This window comes from Lynx rufus, unplaced genomic scaffold (assembly GCF_022079265.1).
Source record: "Lynx rufus isolate CCGP_SWC_20201006 ecotype Redwood Valley unplaced genomic scaffold, mLynRuf1.p SCAF_9, whole genome shotgun sequence".
Classification (NCBI taxonomy): Eukaryota; Metazoa; Chordata; class Mammalia; order Carnivora; family Felidae; genus Lynx; species Lynx rufus.
This window is the reverse complement of record NW_025814897.1, coordinates 70,972,543-70,998,176: the sequence shown is the minus strand read 5'-3', so window position 1 is coordinate 70,998,176 and position 25,634 is coordinate 70,972,543. Positions and strand designations below refer to the sequence as shown.

At 40.6% G+C, this 25,634-nt stretch overlaps 1 protein-coding gene across 1 annotated transcript in view; it reads right to left on the bottom strand.

Moving 5' to 3' along the window:
• Positions 1-22,659, bottom strand: part of PDE3B (phosphodiesterase 3B) — a 170,876-nt gene extending 148,217 nt beyond the window's left edge. Inside the window, exon 1 of the mRNA XM_047070666.1 lies at positions 21,588-22,659. Coding sequence (XP_046926622.1) covers positions 21,588-22,565 — 978 coding nt within the window. The 5' untranslated portion in view covers positions 22,566-22,659. The remainder of the gene's footprint in view (positions 1-21,587) is intronic.
• Between the last annotated feature and the right edge of the window lie 2,975 nt (positions 22,660-25,634).

Below are 25,634 nucleotides of genomic sequence, written 5' to 3'. Positions count from 1 at the left end.
TCAGTTAGTTAAGCATCCGACTCTTGATTTCAGCTCAGGTCATGATCATCACAATGTGTGGGATCAAGCCCCACATCAGGCTCTGTGCTGACAGTGCAGAGCCTGCTTGGGATTCTCTCTCTACCTCTCTCTGCCTCTCTCCTGCTCGTGCTCTCTCTCAAAATAAATAAACAAACTTTAAAAAAAATAAAATAGGGGCACCTGGGTGGCGCAGTTGGTTAAGCGTCCAACTTCAGCCAGGTCACAATCTCGCGGTCCGTGAGTTCGAGCCCCGTGTCAGGCTCTGGGCTGATGGCTCAGAGCCTGGAGCCTGTTTCCGATTCTGTGTCTCCCTCTCTCTCTGCCCCTCCCCCGTTCATGCTCTGTCTCTCTCTGTCCCAAAAATAAATAAACGTTGAAAAAAAAAATTAAAAAATAACAATAAAAATAAAAAAAATAAAATAAAGTAACACAAAATAAACAGGTAAGAAAGACCTGTCAGCACAAATAAAATTGAGTGTTAAGAGCAATAACAGATGCACAGTAAGAGGGAAGTGACTCAATTTTGTCAAGACAGAAAGCAATGAAGAAGGTCTAATGTAGCCGCAGTTTTAAAATAATGTACCCTCCATGCAACTCTGTAAAAATTACAGTTGCAGGGGCGCCTGGGTGGCTCATTCAGTTAAGCGTCCGACTTCAGCTCAGGTCATGATCTCACGGTCTGTGAGTTCGAGCCCCGCGTCAGGCTCTGTGTTGACCACTCAGAGCCTGGAGCCTGTTTCAGATTCTGTGTTTCCCTCTCTCTTTGCCCCTCCCCTGTTCACGCTCTGTCTCTCTCTGTCTCAAAAATAAATAAACGTTAAAAAAAAAATTTAAAAAAAATTACAGTTGCAAAAACAAGGGAATGTAAGACTTAAAATATTGTTATGTAAAAGAAGTTGAGATTAGAAATGACTTTTTCTATTTTCATGATGAAAGGCAGTATCTTTTCCTCAATCCTAGGTTTCTATGAGGAGCAATCTTCCCTAATAACTCTGGCCTCTCTCTATTCTCTCACCGTTTTTTGTTTTTTTTTTTCCTAGAAGGGGAATAGGGACTTACATGATTGGGAAATTTAGACTAAAGAGTTATGTAAGGATAACTATATCCATGTATGTACTGTTGGGAGCCTACCTGCTACCTGGAAAGAGTACTCCAGTGCTCCTCCATGGTTAGGCTTCTCTACAAATAGGAAGGACATTCCTGGCCCTGTCCTGCCTGTGACCAGGTACGTCTATTTAACTCTGGGGTTCAGTATTAAAAAAAAAAAAATTTGCCTGAAAAGTAAGGCAAGTCTTCCAGTATAAACTTTATCAGGAATAAAGGTGGTATTCTGATAACTTATCTGTCATTCTTTTCTTAATTTGTTCAGAATTTGGGCAGGGAATATGGGTGCTATTTATTGAGCCCCTCTCAGACATTATAATATTACAACGTCCTTCTGTCTAATTTAAAATAAAATCTTCACTTTATCTTACAGTAAACTTCTGGGTGTTGTATCCTTACATGATTTTTCTTCATAGCCCTCATAGCTCCTGGCAGAATGCCTTAGCAGTGTCTGCTGAAGGAACGAATTTTCAGATATTAAAGCTAATTCTATATGGTGCTTATTTTTACAAGAGAAGAAAACAATAAATGACATATAATGATACATATTGGCATTTACTAATGTGTATGTAGGCACTTCTGCCCTTAAGAAAATTATTTCCCCGTATACTTGTAAAAATTCACACCCATACATATTTTTGTCCACTTTAAACCATTACCATTTACACAGTGGAAGATCTTCACAGAACTTCATCTAAACGCAGTACAGCACAGTGCCTAAGGCTGACTGGAGTGAGAAACGGGGTTAGGGGAGCTGCTCTACATACATCATTTCTCTTCCTTCTGTTCTCTTATCTTGTTTCCCTCTTACCATCCCTGGGGTGGGGCTGCATAGCTGTCAACATGGTTAGTAGTGAACTATGAAGCAACAGTTATGGGTGAAGTTCCAATATACCTCAAACTCCAAAATGACAAACTGGAACAAAAAATTATAGAGGATAGTAAGTTAGGGTTGCAATAACGGACAAATTCTTTATCTTGCAGACCAAAGGTTCTTAACCTTGACGTCCGAAACTTCAAAACATAAGAAACCCCCAATAAACCCTTTCAATCCATTTTTAAATCATTGTTAGTATCTTTTCTTTGTTGTCCTAATACTGGCAATTGCTAACAGAATTTCCCCCATATAGTCCCTTATACAAGACTTTTCTACTTAATACAGGTTGCAAGAGAACTGCGGGTGTAATAAAAAGGTATTGTTTGAAAGATCTAAATTTATTAGCCTTACCATTGATTTTAGAGTAATTTGGCATAAACTGCGAAGGAATTTGAGGATGAAAATTTTAACTATTAGTAACAAAACAACACCAACAATTAACCTATTGAGAGTTTGCCAGGTACCAGACACTGTTCCGGAAATTTTCCAGGCTATTAATTCATTTAATTCTCTAACAACACCTCACATCAGTGAGACAGATGTTATTATTACCCCTAGTTTTACAAAGTTTGTTAAATAACATGCCCAACATCCTTAAGTGGCAGAAATGCCATTTAAACCCAAGCAGTCTGAGGGGCGCCTGGGTGGCTCAGTCGGTTAAGTGTCCGACTTCGGCTCAGGTCACGATCTCGCGGTCCGTGAGTTCGAGCTCCGCGTCGGGCTCTGTGCTGACCGCTCAGGGCCTGGAGCCTGTTTCAGATTCTGTGTCTCCCTCTCTCTCTGGCCCTCCCCCGTTCATGCTCTGTCTCTCTCTGTCTCAAAAATAAATAAACGTTAAAAAAAATTAAAAAAAAAATAAATAAACTCAAGCAGTCTGGCTTTGACATTGTGCAACAGAATTTCCTATTAATGAGAATACCAAAGATTGGAACTCATCTCCACCTACAGTTCTTCCTTTACTCAAGGGTAACATGGAACTATGATAAAAAATGACAGTAAGAGTAAATACAGTCATAGATAACCACTGTGAACTCACAAATGTACTAATGAGAAACACAAAATAGAAATGTTGGAGCCTTGTTCTCAGGGAGCTTACATCCTAGGGAGCACACGCATACATAAGAAAACAACAAGCTGTTACCCGAGAAAGCCAAGCTTTTTGTCACTTCTCCCAAGTCAGCAACTTTCCATTCTCTATGGTAGCTACTGATACTAATGATACTACTAACCTTTCACACACCCAGACCTGAAATGCCTTCATACTGAGAGTCTCACTTTCCGAATTTTTCCTTCCAGGGTAAATGCTATTGTTTTCTACTGATTCAGTCCTAGCTCATTCATTCTCCCGTCGCAAATTAGGCACTGCTGGTAATGTTTTATAACATCACGGTTGCTTAGTTTTACCTATGTATCTGTTATCAGCATTTCTTCTTGATTTCAGTTCTTTGTGCCTGAACCATATGTATTTTTGGTGAGACAAATTCCCAATTTTTGCTGGTCTCAAATGATTTTAATTTGTTCTCTTCCCAGAAAGTTTTGCTGGACATTGATTTCTAGTTTGACAGTTGTTTTCCCTCAGCACACGAAGGATGACACTCTACTGCTTTCTGGGACCACTGCTGCTATTAATAAGTCACCTTTCAGTATAATTGTCACTCATCTTTTTTTGTAGTTGATGTCTCTTTTCTCCCTGACTCCTTTTAGTACTTCTCTTTTTTGTGTGTTCTGAATTTTGCAATGATACATCTGGGGTGGATTTCTTTTTATTTTGCTTAAATTCAGAGGGCTTTCTGGCTATCAATTGTATTTTTCATCAGAGCTATAGAATTCAACTTTACACCCATTATCTCCTCAAATATGCCTGTTTTCCATTTTCTTATAGCCTTTCAGAACTTCATTTAAATCCATGTTAAATTTTTTTTCTCCTCATTCTCCAAGTTGCTCTATTTCTCTTAACTTCCAACTCTTTTTTTCTCTGCAGAGTGTTTCTCTGTAGAACTTTCTATTTTATTTCGTTAAACATATTAACATTTCCTATACCTAGTAGATGACATTTCTGACCTCTGAAGACTTTCGGGGTGTGATTTTTTTTTTTTTTTTTGCTGTATACTTTTTTTCTGCATGTTCATACTCATTGTGCCTTGTTTCCTTGCATGTTTTATGGATATTTTTTAAAATGTTTTTTAAACTTTTTTTTTAACATTTATTTTTGAGACAAAGAGAGACAGAGCACAGGTGGGGGAGGGGCAGAGAGAGAGGGAGACACAGATTCGGAAGCAGGCTCCAGGCTCTGAGCCTTCAGCACAGAACCTGACGCGGGGCTCGAACTCATGAACTGTGAGATCATGACCTAAGCTGAAGTCGGACACTTAACTGACTGAGCCACCCAGGCGCCCCTATGGATCTTTGATGAATGCAGTGCTCAATTTTTATCTGTGGGAATTAATTTGAGGAATTTGAATTTACTCCTAACAATCACCTGGGACCACTTTACATTTTTCACTTGTGTTTTCTCAGTCTGCATATATAGCATTAATTTCAGTAAAAAATCTAACTAAGTACTTTATTATTCCAATTATAATTCTGGAAAGGGCAAAAGTATGGAACACAGTAAAAAGATTAGTGACTGCCAGGGGTGGGGAGTGGGGAAGGAATAAATACGTGGGCAGAGGATATTTAGGGCAGTGAAAGTACTTTTTATTTTCTGTAATGATGCATACTTATCATTATACATTTGTCTAAACCCATAGATTGTATGTACAACACCAAGAGTGAAACCTAGTGGAAAGTATGGACTTGGAGTGATTACGACGTGTCAATGTAGGTAGGCCCTCAGTTGTACCAAATCTTGTGGGAGATGTTAATAATGGAACAGACTATACCAGGTTGAGGGCAAAGTGTATATGGGAAATTTCTGTACGTTCCCCTCAATTTTCCAGTGAACTTTAAACTCCTCTAAAAAAAAAATCAAGTCTTAAAAATAATAATGACAACTTAATTAAGCCTTAGTTTTCAAATTTTTTAATTAAATGAGAACAATAAAGATTACACACACACAAACACAAACTGTTAGAATAAACAAATTCAGGAAAGCTGCAGAACACAAAATCAACACATATAAATCAGCTATACTCTACACACTGACAATGAGCAATTCAAAAATAAAATTAAGAAACAAGTCCACTTACAATAGCAGCAAAATAGATACTTAGGAAAAAACTTAACCAAAGAGGAAAAAGTCTCATACACTGAAAACTATAAAACGCTGCTCAAAGAAATTAAAACACAAATAAATAGAAAAACTAATAAATACAAAGATATCCCATGTTAATGGATGGTAAGATGTAATATGGTTAACATAACACTATTCAAAGCAATCTGTGAATTCAAAGCAAAGCCTATGAAAATTCCAACAATGATTATGCTGAGTGAAATAAATTAGTCACAAGAAGGTAAATACTGTAGGATTCCACTTCTATGAGGTATCCACCAGAAAACTATCAGAATAAATGACTTCAATAAAGTTGTAGTATACAAAATAACATACAGAAATCTGTAATGTTTCCATACAATAATGAAGTAGCAGAAAAAGATACTAACAAAACAATTCCACTTACAATAGCACCAAAAAGAATACAATACCTAGGAATAAACTTAATCAAAAAACTGAAAGATCAGTACTCTGAAAACTATAAAACACTGATGAGAGAAAGTAAAGATAAAACAAATGGAAAGATATTCCATGTTCATGGACTCGAAGACTGAATACTGCTAAAATGTCCATACTGCCCAAAGCAATCTATAAAACCAATGCAATTCCTATCAAAATATCAATAGCATGTTTCACAGAACTAGAACAAATAATTCTAGAATTTATATGGAACCACAAAAGACCCCAAATAGCCAAAGCAATCTTGAGAAAGAAAAACAAAGTTGTAGGTATCACAATCCCAAATTTCAAGATATCCTACAAAGATACAATGATCAAAACAGTACGGTACTGGCACAAAAAGAGACACATAGATCAATAGAACAGTACAGAGAACCCAGAAATAAATCCACATTTGTCACCTAATCCATAACAGAGGAGGCCAGACAGTCCCTTCACTAAATGGTGCTGGGAAAACTAGACAGCTACATGCAGAAGAATGAAACTGGACCACTTTCTTACACCACATACAAAACTAAACTCAAAATGGATTAAAGACCTAAATGTGAGACCTGAAATATAAAACTCCTATAAGAAAATATAGCCAGTCATCTCTCTGACATCAGCCTTAGCAACATTTTTCTACACATGTCCCCTCAGGCAAGGGAAACAAAAGTAAAAATAAACAATTGAGACTACACCAAAATAAAAAGCTTTTGCAGAGCAAAAGAAGCAATCAAGAAAACAAAAAGGTGGGCACCTGGGTAGCTCAGTCGGTTAAGCATCCGACTTCAGCTCAGGTCATGATCTCGAGGTTTGTGAGTTCAAGCCCCACGTTGAGCTCTGTGCTAGCAGCTCAGAGCCTGGAGCCTGCTTCGGATTCTGTGACTCCCTCTCTCTTTGCCCCTCCCCTGCTCACGCTCTGTCTCTGTCTCTCAAAAAATAAACATTAAAAAAAAGAAAAAAAAGTTTAAAAGGAAACAAAAAGGCAACCTACAAATGGGAGAAGATATCTGCAAATGATATATCTGATAAGGGGTTAATATCCAAAATATATAAAGAATTTTTAAAACTCAACATCAAAAACACACATAATCTGATTTAAAAATGGGCAGAGGACCTGAATAGACATTCCAAGGAAGACATACAGATGGTTAACAAACACACGAAAAGATGCTCAGCATCTCTAATCATCACGTAAATGAAAATCAAAACCATAAGGAGAAACCACCTTACACCTACTGGAATGGCTAGTATCAAAAAGACAAGAAATAACAACTGTTGGGAAAATGTGGAGAAAAAGGAACCCTTACACACTGCTGCTAGAAATATAAACTGGTACAGCCACTGTGGAAAATAGTATGGAGGCTCCTCAAAAAATTGAAAATAGAAATACCTTAAGACTCAGTAATTCCACTACTGGGTATTTACCCAAAGAAAATGAAAACACTAATTCAAAAAGATATATTTTTTTTAAAGATTTATGCACCCCTATGTTTAGTGCAGCATTATTTACAATAGCCAAGATATGGAAGCAACCTAGGTGTCTATGAATAGATGAAGGGATAAAGAAAATGTGGTACGTGTATACAATGGAATATGACTCAGACATAAAAAAGGATGACAACATGGTTGGGCCTAGAAGGTATTATGCTAAGCGAAATAAGTTGGAGAAAGACATATATAATTTCACTTACATGTGTAATCTAAAGAACAAAACAAATGAACAAACAAAAAGGGAAGAAACAGACCCATAAATACAGAGAACTGCTAGCTGCCAGAGGGGAGGGGGAAACAGGATAGGTAAAATAGGTAAAGGGGAATGGAAGGTACATGCTTCCAGTTATGGAATGAATAAATCATAGGGATGAAAGGTACAGTATAGGAAATACAGTCAATGGTATTGTAACAGTGTTATACAGTGATAGATGGTGCCTGTGCTTCTGGTGAGCACTGCATAACATACAGTTACCCAATCACTATGTTGTTTGTACACCTGAAACTAATGTAACACTGCATGTCAACTATTCTTCAATTGAAAAAAAAAAAAAAAACTGGGGGAGTGGGGAGGGGAGGGAGGATACCTGTCAGGTTCAGTTGATAGATCATACAACTCTTGATCTCATGGCCTTGAGTTCAAGCCCCACACTGGGCATAGAGCTTACATTAAAAAAAAAAAAAAAAAAAGTACAAGGGCCCTCTTGTTATATGTTACTATATTTTATTCCTCCTCAATTCCCTTGAGCTAAAGTCAACATAGGCATCCCATATCCACAGCCATATTTATTTCTCATTTACCCTTTCACTGGGGGAGTAACACTTTGGGTCTCACCTAGATTCCTGAGTTTGGACAGACTCTAGATTTTATCTCTTAAGCCTGGCCATATCTAACAGAAGCAAATGTTCAAAGTCTCTAAGGATGGTGAGAAACTCTTCCAGTGAAAGCTGGTTTTACTGTCTGCTTCCCTCTCAGAATTCCTACTGAAGGACAGAAGAATATGCCATCCCCAAATATGCCACTTTGGCATACTGAGTACTTTGAATTAGCATAGAAAATACAGTCAATAATACTGTAATAACTTTGTGTGGTGACAGATAACCACACTCATCATAGTATTTCATCAGGTATATTACTGTCAAACCACTATGCTGTTTACCTGAAACTAATATAATACTGTATGTCAACTACACTCAATAAAAAATAGAAATTTAAAAATAAATAAAAATAAAGGTACTTGAGAAGCAGCTAGTGCAAGATGGACAGTCTAACCCTCCTTTGTCTCCCCCACCCTCAAAGCAGGAGATAAATCTCCAGTGCGAAAGGTACCTCTCCCAATGCCAGGAGAGTAGAAAGCATCCTTATCACCAGAGATGGGAAATTAGAGCCAAGAAGGCTGTATAAACAAAAACTTGTTACTTCTTCATCAATTTACTACCCCAAGCCCAAACCTCTTTGTCTTGTCAATTCCTCACACATGTATTGTTTCTTTGTCTAAAAGGTATAAAAGATTCCTTCTTTGGTCACTTCTTTGAGTTTCATATTTGTATGGGACTCCCGCATATGCAGTTAAATTTGTTTTCTACCGGTAATCTGTTTTACGTCAATTTAATTATTAGACCAGGCAAAGAACCTAGAAGGGAAATGTTTTCTACCCTACACTACCTTCAGTTCTTTTTTGGGATCTGAGATTTTCTTACTCAGTGATTCCTTTCAAAAAGTATTCCATAAAATGTTTAAACCTGTAGTTTAGTTGTTTCAGCTGGGAGAGTTCTTAGGGGTTTGTTTACACTGGTAAATGGCACTCAGCATATTATGGTATTTTCTATGTACTAGCTAAGTGATTTAGAGCTAGTTAATTTGCCTTTCTGCTTTAGTGTCTAGCTGCAAAACAGGATCCCAATAATTATTTCACAGGGTTGTTAAGACTAGCACATAGTAAGTACTTGGTAATTACTACATCTTATGATAATCCCTCTTTTCTGATCCTGGGTTACATTACTTTATTGCCTATATTATTTTTACCACTGATATTGACATTTCTGATAAAGGACTTAAACCTCTTTTTTAGTTATTAGCATTGATTGGTCACTCAAAGTGAACAGTTTGCCTGATTTGACTATGTTTTGTGTGACTTTTCAATCTCTTAGTTGAAAAGAAGTTATTTATCTCCATACACACTTAGAGTAAGGTAGAAATCACACCAGAATAACTCTTTTTTTAAGTTTATTCATTTTGAGAGAGAGAGACAGAGCACATGAGAGACAGAGAGGGACAGAGAGAATCCCAAGCAGGCTCCCTACAGCCAGTGCAGAGCCTGACACGGAGTTTGAACCCACAAACCATGAGATCATGACCTGAGCTGAAACCAAGGGTTGGCTGCTTAACCGACTGATTCACCCAGGTGCCCCTACACGGAGTAACTTTAACACAGAGAACAAACTGAAGGTTGATGGCAGGGGGAGAGGGGAAAATGGGTGATGGGCATTGAGAAGGGCACTTGTTGGAATGAGCACTGGGTGTTGTATGTAAGCGATAAATCACGGGAATCTACCCCCAAAACCAAGAGCTCACTGTATACACTGTATGTTAGCCAACTTGACAACAAATTATATTAAAAAACTAAAATAAAATAAATTTTAAAAAATTATTTTTAAAGTCATAGGGAAATTTTTTCATAGGAGTGAAATTTTTTTAAATTCATTTTTGACTTATTTTATATCAAGAAGAAACGTTCTTTGAAAATTAAAGGTCAATTGTTAATTACTTCTTGAAGGCTTTCCAATACTCAGAGAGAGTTAGTTGTTCCTTCCATACTGTTCCCATAGTACCTTGTTTATACCTCTGCTATGTCACTTTCCACACTGAATTGTAATTATTTACTCACATTTTCTCTCTGCATTAGAGTTTGAGCTCCTTGGAATACAGACCCTGTGCTTAGTATCTCCGGAGCCTAGCATATATAAAAGGCAATTTGCAAATATATACTAACTCTGATCAAATTAGTTTTCCACTACTTTCCTACATTAACTCTTTAGACATTTGAAATATCCTTTCTCTCATGTATACCTTTTGTTGTTCCTTTGGTAAGTAATTCTATCTAATCTGAAAAGTTCTATTCTCCACCTATGTTCTCATGAATATGAAATGCAAAACGCAAACTGCAAACTATGAGGCGGAAACTGACAAATCTATCAGCAAAGTGAGATTTTTTTATTTTTTAATGTTTTATTTTACTTTTTTATTATTATTTTTTAATGTTTGTTTTTGACAGAGAGAGACAGAGACACAGACAGAGCATGAGCGGGGGAGGGGCAGAAGAGAGAGGGAGACACAGAATTTGAAGCAGGCTCCAGGCTCTGAGCTGTCAGCACAGAGCCCGACGCAGGGCTGGAACTCATTGATGGGGAGATCATGACCTGAGCCAAAGTTGGAGGCTCAACTGACTGAGCCATCTAGGCACCTCAAGCTTTTGTTTCTTAAGTTTATGCATTTATTTTTTTTTTTTTATTTTGAAAGAGACAGAGCACAAGCAGAGAAGGAACAGAGAGGAGAGAGAATCCTAAGAAGGCTCCATGCTGTCAGCACAGAGCCCACAGAGGTGAGGGTCGGGGGGAGGGGTGTCACCGCGGCTCGATCTCATGAACTGTGAGATCAGGAACTGAGGCAAAATCAACAGTAGGAAGCTCAGCTGACTGAACCACCCAGATGTCCCAGTAAAGTGAGATTTTTCATATTCTCTCCAGTTACTAATGGGTCAAGAAGATTTTTTTAAAAAGTCAGTAAGGATACAGAAAACATGACAAGAACATTTTACAACAATTTACCTACCAGACAGCCAACATTGTACCTAAAAATTGAAATATATATATTATTTTCAAGCACACAGAACAGTAATGAAAACTGATCATATGTTAGGCCACATCTTTTGCCCACAAGGCAATTAAATCAGAAAACAACCATAAAATAACTAGAAAACCTGCATGATTAGAAATTTTTATTATTTCAAAGCAACTTGTTAGTCAAAAGGGAAATCAAAATGAAAATGAGAAAATGCTTAGGGCTGAACAATAACACTGCTACACATCAAACCTTGTGAGAGTCAACTAGAGCAATATTTAGAGAAATGTATAATCTGAAATGAATACACTAAAAAGTCTCAAAATTAACGGGCTTAACATCTCAATTACAAAGTTAGAAAAAGAACAAGAGGGGCGCCTGGGTGGCGCAGTCGGTTAAGCGTCCGGCTTCAGCCAGGTCACGATCTCGCGGTCCGTGAGTTCGAGCCCCGCGTCAGGCTCTGGGCTGATGGCTCAGAGCCTGGAGCCTGTTTCCGATTCTGTGTCTCTCTCTCTCTGCCCCTCCCCCGTTCATGCTCTGTCTCTCTCTGTCCCAAAAAATAAATAAACGTTGAAAAAAAAAATTAAAAAAAAAAAAAAGAACAAGAAAATAAGCTCAAAGAGGGGTGCCTAGGTGGCTCAGTCAGTTAAGCATCTGACTTTAGCTCAGGTCATGATCTTGCAGTCTATGGGTTCCAGCCCTGAGTCAGGCTCTGAGCTGTCTTCCTTCGGATTCTGTGTCTTCCCGTCTCTCTCTGCCCCTCCCCTGCCTGCGCTCTGTCTGTCTCTCTCTCAAAAATAAATAAACATTAAAAAAAAATTTTAAGAAAAGAAACTCAAAGAAAGAAAAAAATAACAATAAAAGAGCTGGTATAAATAAAATAGAAAATAAGTACCAATCCAAAGAGTTGGTTTTTTAAAAAGATTAAAAAGCAAATAGAGACAGGTCACCTGGTGGCTCAGCTCGTTGCATCCAACTTCAGCTCAGGTCATGATCTCACGGTTTGTGAGTTCAAGTCCCACATCAGGCTCTGTTCTGACAGCTCAGAGCCTGGAGCCTGCTTCAGATTCTGTGTCTCCCTCTCTCTCTGCCCCTCTCATGGCTCACACACTGTCTCTCACTCTCTCCTTCAAAAATAAATGAACATTAAAGAAAAAAACTTTTAATAAAAAAAAAAGGAAATAGAGGCACCTGTATGACTCAGTTGGTTAAGGGTTCCCCTGTTGATTTTGGCTCAGGTCATGATCTCACAGATGGTAGGTTCAAGCCCCACATTGGGCTCTGCACTGACAAAGCACAGCTTGCTTGGGATTCTCTCTCTCCCTCCCACTCTGCTTCTCATCCACTTGTGCACATGTGCATGAGTGCGCTCTCTCTCTCAAAAAAAAATAAACTTAAAAAAAAAAAAAAGCAAATGAACTTCTAGCAAGGCCAATTAAGAAACAAAGAAAAGACATACAAATGATATTAGAAATGAAAGAGAGGGAGCCTGGGTGGCTCAGTCGTTTAAGTCTCATTTGGCTCAAGTCATGATCTCCTGGTTTGTGGGTTCAAGCCCCATATTGAGCTTTCTGCTGTCAGCACAGGGCCCGCTTCAGATCTTCTATCCGGCCTCTCACTGGCCCTCTCCTGCTTACATGCATGCATGCACTCTCTCTCTCTCAAAAATAAATAAACATTTTTAAAAAATGAAAAAGAGGACATTAATGCAGATGCTGAACAGACTAACCAGATAATAAAAAGATATTATGAACCAAGAAAATAAATTTGAAAAGTTACATTAAATAAATTCCTAGAAAAATATCACTTAAAAATTTCAATCAAAAGCAAATTCTTCTCTAAACTGTTCAAAAGATTTATTGCAATGCTGATCCCAACAGGATTTTTGTGAAACTTGACAAACTTATTCTGAAATTTATATTCAAAAGCAAAGTCCAAAAAACCCCAACATACTCTTTAAGAACTTTTTAAAGAGATTTACCACATATTATCTTATTATAAAGCTATTACAATTAAGACAGTGTGGTATAAACACAGAGTGCATAAACTAACCAATTAAACTTAATAAAGAGCCTGGGTGGTTCAATTGGTTATGTGTCCAAATTTGGCTCAGCTCATGATCTCGCTGTCCGTGAGTTCCAGCCCTGCATCGGACTCTGTGCTGACAGCTCAGAGCCTGGAGCCTGCTTCAGATTCTTTGTCTCCCTCTCTCTCTGCCCCTTCCCCATTCATGCTCTGTCTCTCTCTCAAAAATAAACATTAAAAATAAATTTAAAATAAATAAAAATAAAAAAATAAAGAGCCCAGATACAGATTCATACAGATACTGAATCTTCAGACATATATCTTGATATATGGCAGAGGTAGCAATGCTGATAAATGGAGAATAAATTTTTCAATAAATTGTGTTCAGATAATATCCACTGGATAAAAAAATGAGATTGGATCATATGAAGCAATTCTTTATGGGTAAAAAGTTTTGAAAGGCAAAACTTTAAAATGTTAAAAAGAAACATAGAAATCTATATTATAACTTCCAATAGGGAAGGGTTTCATAAACAAGACACAAAGAGTCTTAGCATTAGAGCATTATCAGGCGCCTGGGTGGCTCAGTCATTTAAGCATCCAATTCTTGATTTTGGCTCAGTCATGATCTCACAGTTTGTGAGTTTGAGCCACAAATCAGGCTTTGCACTGACAGCACAGAGCTTGCTTGGGATTCTCTCTCTCCCTCTCTCTCTGCCCCTCCCCTGCTCTCTCTCTCTCTCTCAAAGTAAAGAAATTTTAAAAAAATAAAATAAAATAAATATAAAGAAATTAATTTAAAAAAAAGAACTTCAGTTATCAAAAGACACCATAAAAACTGAAAGAAGATATTTGCAAGTCAAACAATTAATAAGGGATTAATGTCCTATGTCCAGAATACATAAAGAACTCATGATTTATTAAGAAAAAATAAACCAGCAAAATAAAAGAGCAAAAGATATAAACAGGTAAGCCCTGAATAAGAAATGTAGTCCACGGGTGCCTGGGTGGCTCTGGGTTAATTAAGCATCTGACTTCGGCTGAGGTCATGATCTCACAGTTCATGGGTTCGAGCCCTGTGTTGGGCTCTGTGCTGGCAGTTCAGAGCCTGGAGCCTACTTCAGGTTCTGTGTCTCCCTCTCTCTCTGCCCCTTCCCCCACTCGTGCTCTGTCTCTCTCTCTTTCTCAAAAATAAATAAACATTAAAAAAACAAAAAACAAAAATAATTTTTAAAAATGTAGTCCATAAATATAAAAAGTACTCGGCCTTATTAGTAATTAGGAAAATACAAATTAAAATCTCACAGAAATACCACTTCACACCCTCTAAACTAACAAAAATAAAGTCAATAAATAGGAGTCATTGGTTTCAGGGAATTCTAGCAAAAGTATAAAGGGTATACCCATTTTGAAAAACAATTCAACTTGCCACAGTGTCTTAGTTTTCTACCGCCACCTGTATGGGTTGAACTGTGTTCTCCCAAAAAAGTTGAAATCCTAACCCTCAGTATCTCATAAGGTGACTTTATTTGGAAATAAGGTCTGCACATAGGTCCTTAGGGTTAGGCCCTAATCATGTATGACTGGGTTCCTTACAAAAAGGGGAAATTGGGACACAAAGACAGGCACAGAGAGAAAATGAAGCAACACAGAGAAAGTGCCATGTGAAAGATGAAGGTCAAGATAGGGGGGATGCATCTACAATCCCAAAACTGCCTAACAATGCCAGCAAGCCACCAGAAGCTGCGAGGCAGCCTCTCCCTCTGAGCTCTTGCAAAGGAACCAACCTTGATCTTGGATTTCTAGGCTCCAGAACTGAAACAATGGATTTGTGGCTCAAGCCACCCAGCTTGCGGTACTTTGTTTCAGCAACCTATACAAACTGTTGCAAAGTAATACATTCCTGTAACAACTAAAACCTCAATGGTATAAAACAACACAAATTTATTATCTCACAGCTCTATGGGTCAGGCTGGTCTGACTGAGCTAAAATCAAGGTGTTGGCAGGGCTTCATTTCATTCAGGGAACTCTAAGGAAAAGTCCATTTCCTTGTCTTTTCCAGCTTTGAGAGGCTGCCTGCTCTCCTTGACTGCTGACCTTCTCCTATTTCAAAGCCAAAGGTGGATTAAGCGAGTCTTCCTCACCCTGTATTACTCCAACCGTACAGCCACTGTCACATCTCTTCGGTCATTGTGATCTCTTCTGCCTCCCTCTTCCACTTTTTTAAGGACCCTTGCAATTCCATGGAACCACTCAGACAATCCTGGCTGATCTTCCCATTTCAAGGCCCTTAACTTAATCTCACCTGCAAAGTCCCCTTTGCCACATAAAGTAACAAATTCACAAATTCCAGGAGTTAGAACAGGCACATGTTCAGGGTTCCATTATTCTGCCTAGTAAAATTGAATAGGAGCCTATCTTGCAACTTAGCAATTCTTCCTCTAGATGCACATATGCACCAGAAGACGTTTATAAGAATTTTCATAGCAGCATTGTATATAATAGCAAAAACTGAAAACTACCCAAGGGTCCACAAACAGTGGAATGGATAAGTAAATTTTACTATGCCCATATGATATTAAAATACTATAAAGCACTCAAAAATTAACTACAACTATCCAAATCAACGTGGATGCATCTCAGAAATCATCAGAAAAAAAAAGTTATAAAAAAAAAAGTTATAGAAGAATTCATACAGCATGATTCTATTTACTTAAAGTTCAGATGTAGGCAATACAACATATTATTTACTTAGGAATACATTCATGGGGATTATAATAGTAAAGCTAAGTAAGGGAATTAATACTGTGTGTGTGTGTGTGTGTGTGTGTGTGTGTGTGTGTATCTATATATACATATGTGTATATGTGTATATGTATATATATGAGAATACATGTGTTGCCTCTGAGGCAGGGAAAAGGAGATACAAAATAGGTTACACAGGGAACTTCGAAGAAAATGAGGGGTGAGTACATGACTTTTGTTTGTTTTATTTTCTTCTTTAAACCATACCAAAATATACATATGTATAGTCTTTCACGTATGGCATTTCTCATTTACAAATTTAAGTGCTGAGTAAATAAATGTAAGAAACCCTGGATGCAAGTTGTCTGAAATCTAGGGAACAAGTAGTCAATGTCCTCTAAGGGATGGAGGAGGGATAAAGATCTTTATCTTATAAAGATAAAGATACCTGCTAGGTATCAATATTGGAGGGAAAATTCTAGGTTGCAAAAGAAAAAGACAGCGGGAAACACACTCCTGTGCCCAAGTTTTAGGAACAAGCTTCCAACAATCACTTAAACAAACACAGATCAACTTGTATATAATAAGGTGAACAATGTTACAAACTGTCAGAAAGACTCAGACAGAACTCAGCTCTCTTAAAGTTTTGCTTGGCTAACATAGGAGTTCAGTTTGTTTTGTTTAAACTGAGAGCCCTCAGGCAAAGTAGGCAATAGTCAGTTCACTACCATTCTTCTCACCCTCCCCTCCTTTCTCAACATGTAACATAAATGCATTATGTGGCTGGCCTCTGAAGGCACCTGAGTTTGAGACCAGCTGCATCCTACAAGTCACCCTGAAACAACCACATCAGGTATCAAGTGTGTCTTCAAGGTCAACACAGAGGCTTTGCTATCTCTCACTCCTATCTCTCTCCCACCACTCCCCACCCCACCCACCTCTTTTAACCAAGGACGTCTTTTATCACATAATTGGAGACAGCTGGCAAAACTATGCATTCAGGCACTCTTTATGGAAAATATAGAGGGATTAGCAGTCCAGACCTAGACTCAAGTCCTTGTGTCCCAATATTTCACAGCATAACCTGGAGACGATATTATCTCCCTGGAGTTGAATTTCTTTCCTTTCTATAAAATGATATTTCAGGGTTACGTGGGTGGCTCAGTCAGTTAAGTGTCTGACTCTTGATTTGGGCTCACAGTTGGTGAGATTTTGCCTGGAATCAGGGTCAGCACTGACAGCACGAAGCCTGCTTGGGATTCTCACTCTCCCTCTCTCTCTGCCCCTCCCCCACTCTTGTGCAGGCTCATACTCTCAAAATAAACTTGAAAAAAATGATATTTCAATTAGATAAATTCTAAATCTCTTCTATCTTCTATAGCTATACAAATATACTCATGTTCAAATAAACTTGTTCAGCAAGTATAGTCTGTTCTTGTTTTGGCTAGGGGTATAGGAAAGAAGTAAAATGTGCTAGGGAAATGGGCTGACACAGTAATTGGGAATAAGGAAGGAGAATAAGAAGGGCCTGCCTGAGGAGGATAAAAAGTCAGAGGACAATGAAAACAAACTTCATACGGGTTTACTCATGGTTGACCCTATTTACCTTTCACTCAGTGTGGAAAAACATAAACTATGGAGATGTTATTATTTCATACGATATAATGAAAATATTCTATCTCAGGTCATGACTGCTTCGCGTGATTTATTTTTATACATGGCCATCTCTGCTATAATGGAGCTTTGTCCTCTGCTTATACATTAATTTGAGTATCACTAGTCTACGGCCATACCACCCTGAACGCGCCCGATCTCGTCTGATCTCGGAAGCTAAGCAGGGTCGGGCCTGGTTAGTACGTGGATGGGAGTATCACTGTACTTTCTAAAGATTCTTAATCCTATCTGTTCCTTAAAGGAAATTTTAACCAGTGTGAATGATAGAAGCAGAACAAGAAAGTCCACAAGTCAATAACAATAAGCAGTCCTCAAACAGCTAGCGCCAAGGATGGATGTGAGGAAGGGGTGTTCGTTCAGTAAGTCCCACGTGGCTTTTTAAAAAACAAAACAAACAAAAGGCAGATTATAAAGGACTTTGTAGGCAAGGGTCAAGAGCATGAACTCTATCCTATGAACAATAAAAAAGTCTAAGATTTTTAAGAGTGAGTGATTTGATTAAATCTGTGATTTTTGAAAGATAATTCTTATGGCAGAGGACATATTTACAAAATAGAGCATAAAATCATTACATAGGTTGATATTTTACTACAAAAATATTAACATGAAATGAGAATAAAATGCTCACTCATTAAAACCATAAAGTAAATTTCACAAATACTACAGTATGAGTAAAGAAATTCATAGTGGGGTTTGCCTTGCAAATTCCTTAAGGGGGTAAATAATCACTTAAACTTTAAAGTCTTTTTTAAAGGCCTACCTACTACATGTGTATATCTCTTTCATATAAAATTAACACTTTAAATAATATTTATGGGCTTTAAGGCCACAGAATTTTTAAATATTTACCTAACCATTTAGAAAGCACTTAGCATTTTAGGTATAGAAAAATATCTCACACAGTAACTTACACCTTTCAAAACCTCCTATTTAGCTAGTCTATCACACACCAAATCATCTGGTTGAGAAGCTGAAAACTACATTGTAGAATAAACAATTAAAATGGCATAGATGTGTAGTTTGTTATGCTCTGGTCAATGCCTCTATGTAGACAACTGATTTTTTTTTTCTTTTAGCTTCCTATTAGTTTCAGCTGACTGCTGGCAAATGCACCACAAACCGAGTGCTTCTTTCCATTAACCCAAGAGAGGACACAGTCAGCAGTAACTAGATTTAAACTTTAAATCTCTAAATGCTTTGCTAAAAACAACAAAAACCCTTAGCTAAGAAATGACACATACACAGCATTTACATCAAGTACTACCAGTCTAATTACGAAAATCAAGTGTCTTGCAAACATATGCCATTAATTTTCAACATCGTACCTAATATCCCAAAAGTTAAAAATTATTTTAAATAAACTCTGACACAATTAAAAGCATTTATATGAGTTTTCAATTGTTTTTCAAAGATGTTCATAAAAACATTTAAGTTCTTGAAGAAATCAAAGTATAATTTTGTTATCAATCCAAAAATGAATCCACATACACTTTTTTAAAGTGCTCTATTCAAAAAGTAGAATATCTGTTCATCTTTTCCAATTAGAAAACATAGCTTATTAGTATCAACATTCAACATTTAAGTAAAACTTCAAGAACTACTAATTTGTGACGTTTTAGTTATACTTTTATTTATACCTTACTAAAAGAAATGGATTCTAGAACTGAACGGTACTATAGAATTAATCTACTGGGATCCCCTAACTTGACAGGATACTGAGACTCACTCACTCACTTGTCCAAGATCACACAGTAGAGCCACGACTTAACCCTTGACTCTCTGCCTATGAATTCAGGACATTTCCCCCTGTATCAAGTTCTACTCAAAATCTTTTTTGCCTTCCTTCACTTTCTGAAACAAAAAGGCGACTTCACAATTGTCACATACAAAGTTCACCACTTTGAAAATCAGAAAAATCTCTTGGTCTTTTAGTTCCGTGAAAGTGCTAATTTCTCCTTAACTTCTTTAACCTAATAAACATGCAAACAAAAGCCACAGACCCACTGTTAGACTTCAGGAATTTAGCATAAGTAAAAATGAATGTTAATTATAATCTTTGCGAAGTTAAAAATATCTAGTAATTTGTAGTAATGCCAAAATAGTACTACTTTATGACACTGAATGTTAAATAGCCACGTATAAACCCTTGAGCTAACATCATATATTGAAGACCCCAAAAATGGTTTCTACTCATGTGAATACGGGTTTTCTGAAATAAGAAAATATGCCCTTTTTAAAAGTGAAATTGTGTTTTCCTCTAATACAAATAGTAAAGGAAGCAACCTAGCAATAACAACACCACTGCACCTAGCTGAAGGCTGAAAAAGGTTACTGTTGGTAAAAGAGGACCAGACTAGGATTAAGATGACCAGAGATCTTCAATTTACAAGAAAACAGCCATAACTGGCTATACCAACAGATTACAATTAAAATACATTACAGTGCAATACTGTTAAGTACAGGAAAATTGTTTACAAACGTGATGAGCCTGCTAAAACACTTTTCTGGTATGAAAAAATGCAACCTATTCACGTATAGTCAAGCCAACTGCCATTCCAGCCTGTGAAAAGAGCCGAAATGACTTTGCTCTGCAGCTTTTCTCCCAACAGTGTTTCTCCTGACACACATCTTTCTAAGCATTGTCTAGACAGCATCGCTGGCTGTAAACTTAGAAAACAAAAGGCTTTTACTTTTGTGTACATCGCTGGCTGTAAACTTAGAAAACAATAACACTTTTTGAACAATTCTTTCTAGCATGTGGCCCAGTAAGTACAGACCACAAAAGCGGCCTCTGAGAGAACGCTTTTCAAGAAAGCAAAGTGTGGTCTCATTGGAACCTTTCAGATCAGTGTTAAACATAAAATCAATGTGGTAGCTTGAAGACTATTAAAAAGAGAGCATCGGACGTAGTAAGAACAAGAAACTTCTGTTTCAAATACACTGGGTCCCAGTGTAAAACATAGCACTGGTCAAAAAGCCTGAAAACCAATGGTGTAGACTCCTACTCTCCTACTTAAAACCTCTACACTCCTCTTTCTAGCTGCTTAGAAAACAGCACTGAAAACTGAAACGTGTAGGTTCAAGTCCCAGCACCGCCACTTACTGGATGTGGGAAGTAGTTGGGTAACTTCTATAAGCCTCAATTTACTCATCTCTAAATTGAGGTTGTCATCCACCATACAGAGCTTTTGTGAGGATTTGAGAAAATATATGTAATATTTTGCACCTAGCAAATGTTCAATGAATAGCAACTATATTTGCTGATTTCTTGGTGACATAGGACAAGATTTCTCCAAACTACATAAAGAGCAACTTTTCCCTGAGGGTGATTTCAATTCCTTTAAAAAAACAAAACAAACAAACAAACAAAAAACCATGTAAACCTAGAGGGGGGGGAAATGGAAATACTTCTGGCATCTTTCCAGACATTACTAAGTTTAAAGGTTAAATTGTTACAACACTCTCCTAATTATGCAACAAATACCCATGGACAGGAGTTAGCCTGTAAAAGATTATGATGGCCTATACTACTGAAACTGGGAGAGGTGGGGAAGAATCCCTTAAAAATTATTCCCAACAATCTTTTCATCTACACTAACAAGCCTCAGTTCCACAGCTCATCCCTGTTCATTACAGGATCTCGAATTCGTCCTCTCGATTATCAAGAATGAAACCGCACTGATTAAAATTTATACACACACACGCGCGCGCGCCCACACACACCCACACACACACGTGTATTCAATCTAATTGCTATATGTGATCATTGGAGAGATACCATCATTATACCAGCAACAAACAGCACCAAAAAGACATAACTCAGTGTGTGCCAAAGTGGCGAGTCGTCGATCTATTAAACCGCAAATAACTCACCTCATTCCTCTGAGAACTCTGAGAACAAAGTCTTTAAAAGTTGCAATACGATCAGTCTGCGATTTCATTTCCATTCCAAGATAAAAGGTACTTCTGCACGTTTACAAAGCTTCCTGTAATTTAGCATTTCTTTCCAGAACAAACCTGACCCCCCCACCCCCACCCCCACCCCGCAAACCCTGGAAGCTAACGTGCTTTCGAGAACGCTAATTCAAGTTGGGAATCGAAGCGATAAAACCGCACTCGCTTCCTTCCCAAGCCGTGCTTTCTGGTACCATACCTGTTCGCGGGAAATGCAAGGCAACGAAGGTCTCCTGAACATCTTGGAACTGCCGGAGTAACCGGCCGAAGTTTCTCCGAACGACACGCAGCTGGACCTCCTGCGGGGTCTGATCACAGGCACTTTGTCCTCGGCGGTACTGGCCAAGCGAGGGTGATGAGGGGCTTCCCTGATCTGGAAGAAGTGATCCAAGCCCAGGGCCAGCAGGCAGCCGGCGTCCCCGACCAGGCAGGCGAGCAGCGGCCTGAGGGCGGCGGGCAGCGACCCGAGCCCGGTGAAGGAGACCCACCAGACGAAGCTGGAGAAGAGCAGCACCAGGATGCCGTGCCGGAGCCCGGCCGGGTGCGCGAGCGTCAGCAAGCCCACGCAGCTCAGCGCCGAGAACAACCTGCCCGCCACCGCGGGGGGCGTGTGCTGGGCCGCGGCGGGGGGCCCCCAAGCCCAAGTCCACGCCTGCCACGCCAAGAAGTCCCCCAGGTAACAGCAGGCTGGCAGCGCCAGCAGCCACCAGGCGCCGCCGCCGCCGCCGCCGCTCCGGCCCGGCCCGGGGCCCCGCTTGCTCCGGGTCAGGAAGCAGGTGAGGAAGAAGAAGGCACAGGCGATGCTGAACAGGGGGCTGAGGCTGTGCGAGCACACGCTCAGCACGGTCCGCAGCCGGGCGGCCCCGGCAGCCCAGCTCCCGGGCCCCGAGCCGAGCAGCAGGGCGAGGACAAAGGCGGCCAGGGCGCCCAGCGAGAGGCGCGCCCGGGCGGAGGGGGAGCCGCGGCGCGGCTGCTGGGGGGAGGCCGGCGGCGGCAGCAGCAGCTCCACGTTGCAGAAGCGGCAGAGGTGGAAGAAGAAGCCACGCGGAGGGTCCTGCCGCAGGGGGCTCACGCAGCTCTTCACGTAGCCGTTCCTCAGACTCTCGGGGGGCGGGCCGGCCCCGTCCGGCGCCTGCGGGCACCGCATGGCTTTGGCGTCTCGCTCGTCCCTCCTCATGGCCGGGACCCGGGCTGGCCGCGGGGCTCGGCACGCCCCTCTCGGACCGCGGCGGCCGCTCGCGCTCCCTCAGCACCCCCGGCCCCGCGCTCCGGGCGCCCCCCCGGCTCGGCAGCGCGTCAGGGTTGCGCCCGCCGCCGCGGCCCGGGGTCCCCGCCGCGCGGGCGTTGGAGCGGCGGGGTCCGCGACATGCTGGCGGAGGAGAGGGGCGGAAGGGGCTGCTCCCGGGACCGCTGCGGCCGCCCCCTCCGCGTCCCTCGGGCACCGCTCGGGACTGGAGACTCGGCGTCGCCTCCCAGCTCCCGCGGGCTGCAACAGTTACCTCCCGGCCCCAGCCTGGTCCGTTGGGCGCGCGAGCGGCGGCGGGCGGGCTGGCGCTCCTCCCCCGTGCCTGCCCCGGGCCGGCGCGCGCCCCGCCCGCCGCTCGCGCGCGCCCGCGCCCCGTCCAGTCGCTGTCGCGGACGCGAGCCGGGGATCCCGCGGACTGAGCGCGCCGGGACCCGGGAGAGCGCGGCCGGGGCCACCCGGAAACCGACCCGGGCTGGCAGAGGCGGGCGGGGTCTTCTCCGGGTGGGAGGGGGCAAGCCCGCTATCCTGGGACCCCAGGCGCGCGGGTTCCCTTTGGGGCTAAGTCACAGACACGCACCCAGGCTCCGACAGGTCACCACTGGGGTTTGGGGGAAAGAGGGCGTTTGCGGTCCCCAAGGGCAGTGCCTACTTGGGAAACCGAGTTGTGAGGGGTTGGGGGGAGCCGGACCCGCCTCTCACCTCATCCAGGTTCAGGGTGGGCCCCTTGGACTGCCCGAACTGTGCCACCGGGTAAGGTCCAGCCACCGCCAGGGGCATGGTGAAGGATCCCTGACCGTGTGGCTGGGTCTGCCCTCAACAGCAACGTGGAATCTTGAACCACTCAGTAGGCCCGGAATATTCACGGTGGTCTTAGGAAGGAGCGTGCACTTGGAGTGCTCCCCCAGAGCATCCATCTGAGTAGATACTATTGAGCTTGTCTTCCTCAAGAACCGTCTTCACGGGCAAGGAACTAACGTCCCGTCCTCCGCTTCCTACCCTTGCCATACATACTCATTAGTTCATATCTGAATCTCCCTAAACAAGCGTAGAAAATCTGCTGTCACACAGCTTTTTCCACACTGGAGCCTTTTTCTCTGTAACGGCGTGTTCTAGAGAGGAGGGATGGGAGGATTCGGAGTCCTCTCCAAGACCAGTGCCCAGTTTGGATCGGTTGGCCACAAAAGAAGCCAAATAAGATGCTATCTGTGAATTACTGGTGAAACTAGCAACATGGAAACACTGACTTGAAAGTGACAAGAACTTTGCTGTACCAAAGGGACTGCTCTGGAATCTAACCAATCATAACTGCCTTGGAGAGTGAACTGTGTTTCCCTCCGCCGAAACTCTCCCTTCAACCTCATGACAGGCCTGCATTTCTCAAAGAGCTAATTCCACATTTTTCCAGGGAGATGAGAAACCTTACTGTGTGGTAAATCCCACAAACAGGCCCATTTTTCACCAATTAATCTCTGCCCACAGCCATGACCTAAAACAGACCATTTTCGTATATGGCCATAGTTCACATACATAGCAAAAATCCCGAGAAATTAGCACAAGCATTTGACCCAGAGGAAAAAAAGACCAGAATTTCCCTTTCCATTTCTGTCTCTTGAACAAAAGAAGAAATATTTAATAGAGTTTTCAAATCGATTACTCAAATGCTTTCCTTAAAAGACCAAAATCCATGGTGTCTCTTTTTTCCACCATCACAATGGAAATTTTTGTTTTTAAGTATCCTCACAACACAGCGCAACAAATACCTTTTTTAAATGATATGCACAGAACTCATCACTACCAAAGTAGGAAACTGAGTGGATGCATTTGAGCTTTTACAGAAGAGCATGGCAAAGCTACCAATGGCATCCCTGAAATGCCCATTATAAATTCTCGTAAGAAATAATAAACCGATTTGAAAATTAGAACAAATTCAGATTAAAGATGTTGTTTTAAAACCTTGGGTAGTAATCTGAGGTGGGATAGGCGTGGAAATATTAATGGCCTAGAAATCCTTTTCATAGTTTGTAATCCTGGCCCAGCCATTCATGCCCTGGCAGTAAGCAAGTCACATAACATTTCCAGTCCAGTCCTCATTCTTCTCAATTGTAAAATTGCCAAAAGTTCATTTTGAAGACCTTTCACAAGTTCCTTCCGGTCTTGGGGCGCCTGGGTGGCTCAGTCAGTTGAGCCCCAGACTTCAGCTCAGGTCATGATCTCACGGTTCGTGGATTCTAGCCCTGCGTCGTTGGTCTCTGGGCTGACAGCTCGGAGCCTGGAGCCTGCTTCAGATTCTGTGTCTCCCTCTTTCTGCCCCTCCCCCACTCTTTAAAACAAACAAACAAACAAACAAAAAAGTCCCTTCCAGTCTCAAAATTTTAATATCCGTATGACAAAAATATATAGGCATCGTTAGGATCCATGTTCCAGATTGCCAAGAGCAACCTTTAAATTATTTGTACCATCAAACTAAAGCAAACTCTCAGTGTTGACAGATCAAAATAAAAGGCTTTGTATCAAAGAACTATTATCTGGCAAATAAAATTCAAAATACTCTTCATAGTTTCCAGTTCTTTCACCTTTTTTCAGCTGTCTACCCAAGTCTTTATAAGGCTGACAGCCCAAGTCTTTCAATAACCTATATTTGGCCTGCATACCTCTAAACACCAACCCAGCACCTGACAGGATTCTAAAATAAAATGTAAGGACGTAACCAAAGACCATCAGTTTACTTAACTAAAATTATGCACAAAAAGAATGAGCTTGCTATGTTTATAGCAACTCCCTTCTCTGTTTACAGTCCATGTCAAAGATTATTAGTAAGGCACATTTCTTAGAGTTCAGATTATTTAATTATTCTTTTGCCAGATATAAACAACCAATAGAATTACTTAGCTCTTGTCTTTAGGTTCAGGAATGTATGACCGTTATCTGTTGTGAAAAAAAGAAAAAAAAAGACCTAAAGTCAACGTCACAACATACCTTTGACTTTTCTCAGTACTCTAC